This window comes from Nannospalax galili, unplaced genomic scaffold (assembly GCF_000622305.1).
Source record: "Nannospalax galili isolate Female #2095 unplaced genomic scaffold, S.galili_v1.0 scaffold572, whole genome shotgun sequence".
NCBI classification, from domain to species: domain Eukaryota; kingdom Metazoa; phylum Chordata; class Mammalia; order Rodentia; family Spalacidae; genus Nannospalax; species Nannospalax galili.
This window is the reverse complement of record NW_008331829.1, coordinates 782,863-788,821: the sequence shown is the minus strand read 5'-3', so window position 1 is coordinate 788,821 and position 5,959 is coordinate 782,863. Positions and strand designations below refer to the sequence as shown.

General features: G+C 38.5%; 1 protein-coding gene across 1 annotated transcript in view; it reads right to left on the bottom strand.

The window, feature by feature from the left end:
- Positions 1-251: 251 nt before the first annotated feature.
- Nlgn1 (neuroligin 1) overlaps positions 252-5,959 on the bottom strand; it is a 775,769-nt gene continuing 770,061 nt past the window's right edge. Inside the window, exons 5-6 of the mRNA XM_008826943.2 lie at positions 4,292-5,081; positions 252-3,172 (exon numbers count right to left, since the gene is read on the bottom strand). Coding sequence (XP_008825165.1) covers positions 2,350-3,172; positions 4,292-5,081 — 1,613 coding nt within the window. The 3' untranslated portion in view covers positions 252-2,349. The remainder of the gene's footprint in view (positions 3,173-4,291; positions 5,082-5,959) is intronic.

Sequence of the window (5,959 nt, the reverse complement as noted above, 5' to 3'; positions counted from 1 at the left end):
ACCAGGTCAGGAACAGGGGTGGGTAGACTGCTCTGGAGTTGGAAGACTTGGCTTGTAACAGAATTGTTTTGAAACTATGGAGCAATACTTAATATTCTACTGATAATACTTGGGAGAAAAAGATATAATCAAATAAATTCCTTGGACTAGAATTTTATCTTTCTGAGTCAGGTGACTATTCTGTTCAGCACTTACAAATTCTCCTAGACGGATAACTTTGATCCATTATTTTAGGATAGTTTAATGGCTCTTATATTATGAGAATAGATCTTCATGAACTATTACACCTTTATTTTCAATAGACTTCTCCCTTAGTGATCAGAATTAGAACCTGTGTTTTTAAGTGAAAATAATAGGTACCATATTTGTATGACGCCATCATGTAAGGGGTTTTTAAAAATACAAGGCTAATATCTTCCATGAGTTCTTGGAACATCTAAGTTTGTAACACTAGTTTCAAGAGCTCCCCCTTATAGAAGACGTGCCTTTCAATATACAATTGCACGACTCTGAGACAGTCCTGTTTTCTTTGTTTTTTTGTTTTTGTTTTCTTAAAAAAAGACAAAACAGCAATAAACATTTTAGCTCTTTAATGAGCAAAGATCATGTTTCTTAGCATTTGACTAATTGTCATCCAGATTATCTTTATTTCACGCAGTGACCACTGACGTGGTCAAGGTGTACAAAGTCGTTCCCATCAAGTCGTATACAAGGTTTTTCTTTTGTATAATAAGCTTTCAATTCTTGAAAAAGAGGAACTGGAAAGGAAGGTTTCTGTTACTGTTAGTTTGTCAGAGAAAGTTCTTTGCATTATCTTACAAACTATCAAAATTGCTAGTCATCTGAAAAAAGGTAAAAAAAATCACATAACTTTAGTCTAATAGAAATATAGTACAGGTAAGAGAGAAATTCTTTATCGGCTTGTGCTCTTAAGCCCATCTTGTTTTTAATATAAATGTACATCTGATTACATACACAAACATTTGGGAAGGTCTGTGATATACTGATATTACTGGTAAACAACAGGGAGAGTTTCCTGTGATTGTGTATAATTCATTTTGAACCACACTTATGTGAAAGACTGGAAACCTTCAGGTGTTGACTCTCCTAGATCTGCATCTGTGTTTTCTCCCACCGAGATCACATGAGAAAATTCAAGTGAACCTCAGTAAGAGAGGTAAGGGACGTGAAAGGGACAGAACTTTATATTGAATTAGTAGTAGTAAACATTTGGTCATGCAACATGAGTAAATCAATTAAATGAGAACCATAATCAGAGTGGTAACATCGGGGCATCCTCACACCATAAAGGACTATGGCAAGTAATTCTTTAGACACATTTCACCTTACCAAAGGGAACAAAATAAGGAGTAACAAAATCCACAGCAAATTATAGACCTGCAGCTGACACATGTCCAATTAGAATTGTATTTCTATTCTTAGATGGGAATGAAAAGAACATCGAAAAGTGCAAGAATAATATTTTTCTGGGATTCAAACCAGCAAGTTTTCACCACTGTACCTATGGTCTCTCCAAAGACCTTTAACAACTAACTCCTTCTATGATTGAAACTACTGTGAATTATTTTATTGAAATTAGTTTGCCCCTTATAAAATCTTCTTTAGGTTCTGCCAATTGATGAAGGAAGCTTCCATTAAAAACTCCAATGGGATGAGAAGAATTTTAATTACGGCTTAATTAGCAGCACAGCCACCAAGCATATAAATTATCATGCACATCGTGCTAAAAATATCCAGTTTCCTTGATCCCCACAACTTTATACTGACAGCACTTATGTGATAATATGTACCTGCCAGTCTTTAAGCTTCTTCGTTTTACTGGCAATTTTCGCATGAGCCTCTGCTATGCCATTAACAGCATGATGCTTTGTGTACTTATGTAAATATGGTCTACACAATAAAACAGCTCCAAATAAAAACAGATGAAAATTATCTGACATTCCATTGGTGTGTCCCTTGTGCATATTCATAGTTGTTTTTATTTTATTTTTAATATTTCAGACAAAGTACTTTCCTGTTTGGTGTTCCACATGCCTAACTCCAGTATGTAACTTAAATCTTCAAAAAATTAATTCTTGAATATGAATGAAAAAGTATCATTCAGAACAATTGCTTCAAGCAATTGAGATAGTTTTTTTTTTTAAAGTTGATTTGTGTGTGTATATACAATTCTTTTTTCAAAACCCCCAAAGTGCTTGATATGTATATTCACATAATATTCCTCCTTATTTAAATAGTGACAGTCTTGCAGGTTGAAAGCCAAGGAATCTTCAGTAATCTTTTACTGCAATCCATCAGAAAAAAAATAAGATTGTCTCTCTTGTCTGGCTATACCCTGGTTGTTGAGTGTGAATGGGGGTGGGGGTGAGGGTGGGGCAGTGTATTATTCTGTCCTCCAGTAAATGTGTTGAATGTGTGTAAGGGCTGGATTCCTGGTATAGTGTTGGGAATCATTGTGATGGTGTTAGGTGTCATTAAGGGGACATCGTCAGGTGACCTCCTCATAGCTAGGGTGTAATCTGGGGGGCAGGCGGTCCGGAGAACCACCTCATGGGGATGGATGGACTCACATTCGTGATCCAAGTCAGTGTGCTTCATCTGGAGGGACATGATTTCTTCCTCCTGAGCGTGAGTCAGGTCATTGGTGGTGGTGCGTTGAGGGCTGCATCTCCGGTGAACATCGTGTCTCCTCTTATCCTTCTTGTAGTACAGGGCTGCGAAGGCCAAGATGTTCAGAAACAACAGGGACGCTCCCACTGCGATGGTGACGCTCAGCTCTGTGGAGTAGTCCCTCTGATCCACTGAGAAGGGACTCGGCTGTTGTTTGGGGTCATCCTGTTTGGCAGTGGGAAAGGCTGAAGTGACAGGTGTGGAATTTTTCCTCGTAGGTCTGAGAGTGATGTCTGTTGATGGCACTTTAGTTGTTGTGGAGGTATACTGAGAAATGTCATTAAGATTGTGGAGATGAGGCACCAGCTCCAGCCAGAGATTCACTTTATTGGCTCTGTAATGCTCTTTAACTCTTGGTTTTAATCCAATGTGGAGATAAAGTTGGTCTTTCTGGGAGTATCTGGTCCATGCTACTTCCTCAAAGCGGTTGGGTTTGGTATGGATGAATTTCGTGTCTTGAGGGACTGGTTGGTTTGGGTCACTAGGGAAAGGAGGAAAAAGGAAGAAAAGAGAGAAGCTGTGAAGACATACCTAAGTGTTCTGTTCTTCAGTCAGACTACCATGTCTAATGTCTAATTTAGGAAGTAACCCAGCAAAGCATTGTATTATAGTTTAACATTAGCATCCCTCAATTTAGAAATTTACGTCTCACAACGATGTGGGTGATAGCTTAAGACTTGTAAGTTTCACATTCATGTTCTAGCTTCATTTAGAGATAGGCTACCCATCTCAAAGATTTACTCAAAGAGTTTTAAAAATTATTTTGGGGACTGTGAGATTGGTAAGTGGGTGGATATCCTGGAGGTACAAACCTGCCACCTGAGTTCAATCCCTGGCATCGATGTGTGGGTGGAAGTAAAGAATCAATTCCACTAACTTCCACAAGCATACCATGTCACTTGCCCCAGCAGAAAAAAACATCGTACACCACACACACACACACACACTTTTCTCAGAGGCAGTTCAGCAGAGATGACATGGAAGAATAAATTCGGGATTTGGAACTAACGAATGAAGAACTAAGTCCTTATGGTGTTACATAACTGATGTGCAAGTACAGAGACAAAGCTCTGAGAGCCTCAGGTCCCCTTTGTGTACAGTGGGACTCATAGTATCTGAACGTCTACCTCACAGGGCAGTGGGAGGATCAAAGTGCATATAGTGTTACAACCCAGGAAACACTGTGAAACGATGTTTGCCCCTACTGAAAAGCAATGCTGCTGTATCCTACACAACTCAGAAGCCAAATTAATTCTGCTATTGGGCAATGAAATGGAGATACAAATCTTTCTTAACAAACTTTTAAAATGTAAAAATAGTAAAGCAATGGTTATTTGAAGCGCTATAATACAGAATTAATTTTTGATATGAGAGGTTAATATATTGCTGGCATTAATCTATTATGTTAAATAATGTAGATGTAGCACAGTAATGGAGCAAGTGTTCTAGAATGTTCAAAGCCCTGGTTTTAACCCCCAGTATCACACATGAACAAATAAACATGTATTACTCCATTTGGGCATATATTTCATAGTATGAGAATAGTTCAAGGGCTATTTGTTATTAAAATTAAAAACAAAGTTCATTCCTAGGTACATACCCAGTTTTAGCAAAATTCGTCCAGTATGTCATTACAACTGCACTCAACATCACATCATTCTTGGAGAAATTGCAAGGAAATAACTCTGTGGGGCCAATCATGGGGATCCCCAGCACGTAGGGAACCTCATCTCCATGAGCTGCATCGGCCCATGCTGGAACCTGATCTGTTTGGCAATGATGGTAAAAGGCATAGAAGTATGTGGGCGAACCAAAGTTTGAGTGCAGGTCTGCTGTAGCCACTGCAGGGGCCACCCACTGATGGTCCGTAAACAAAGCCAACAGTGTCTTCCTTCTGGTTTCAGGGTTATGGCGGTCAGCCCAGTCAGTGTACATGAATTTAATGGTTTCTCTCAAGACATCTTTGCCTTCAGGATATCCGTATAAATTATCAACAAAATTGGAAACAGCAAAGTCAAAATCGCTAGCTGATATGCCATCATCACTATCTACTATATTTTCAACAAATTTTAACCCTTCCCCTTGGTTAACGCCTAACATTATGTCATAGTTGAGAAATTCTCCTTGCTCCATCAGTATCTGAGGATCATCAGGTATCACATCCCCATCAATCACAGGTCCAAAGGCTATGTGGTATCGGGCCGGTTGAATATCTTGGTCAACAAGTTCTTTGTAAGGTTTCTTCTGCAGGCAACCTACTAAGTCCACTGTATCTGACACATTGCAGCCAACTTTTGTGGCCAACATCCTAGCATATTTTGCAGGCTGGAAACTCACAGCCCAGCTGGAAAGGGCTGTTCCACTTTGAGCGATTGCTCGTTGAAAAAGTCCTACGGGAAGACCAACAAAGTTTCAGATGACTGTTGAAGAAGTGAAGAAACACATAGTCAAACAATAACACCTATTTTAGAACTGTGTATAAAAACTCAGGTACATCTCAAGAAACAGATACTTTTTGCCTAAGAGAAGAAACACAAAGTCATCCCCAGGGTATAAACACCAGAGAGGTGGGAGGTCTTCTATTTTGAGTGCTACTTGCTTTAGGGTTCATAAATTTTGCAGTCTCAAAGAGAAAGTAAAGAGAGAAGGAGAAGTTAGAAATGTTAGAAATAAAATGCTCCAATATTTTATTTACTCAGCAGGTAAACACATTGTCATCAACACTAGCCCAATTGGGCTAAATGTCTCTCCTTTGCCTCTTTACCAAACTTTATGTTATCTATTTGGGATACTTCTTTCAATTTTGTTGCAAATCAGTCTTCACTCAAAATGATTTCATATGTTTGTTCTATAGTTAAATGTTTGCTTTATTTGATAAAGTGCTGCCCCCCCATGACACCCGTGACTAGGGATTTGTCAACACCCTAGGGATGACCCTCATGTCACACAAAATGGAATATCACTTTTTAGTATGCTGAATGCTCATTCTTCAGAAGACACAACATAAGAAATGGTTTCACTCGGTTATAAGAAAAGCCATCATCAGGAGCATCGAGCAGGCAGCGATTTAAATTTTTCTACTGTTAAGTGTGTACTGCTGTATTTTATCACAAAATATGATGCATACATGGTCCAGTGCTTTTGAATTAACTGCATTTAAGAGCTGTAAGTTGTGGCCCCATGTGCAACTTCATAATAACTTTATGCCATTCAAATTTACAAATGCATTTTATTTTCTAATAAAATTATTGTTTAAAAAAATAAACCT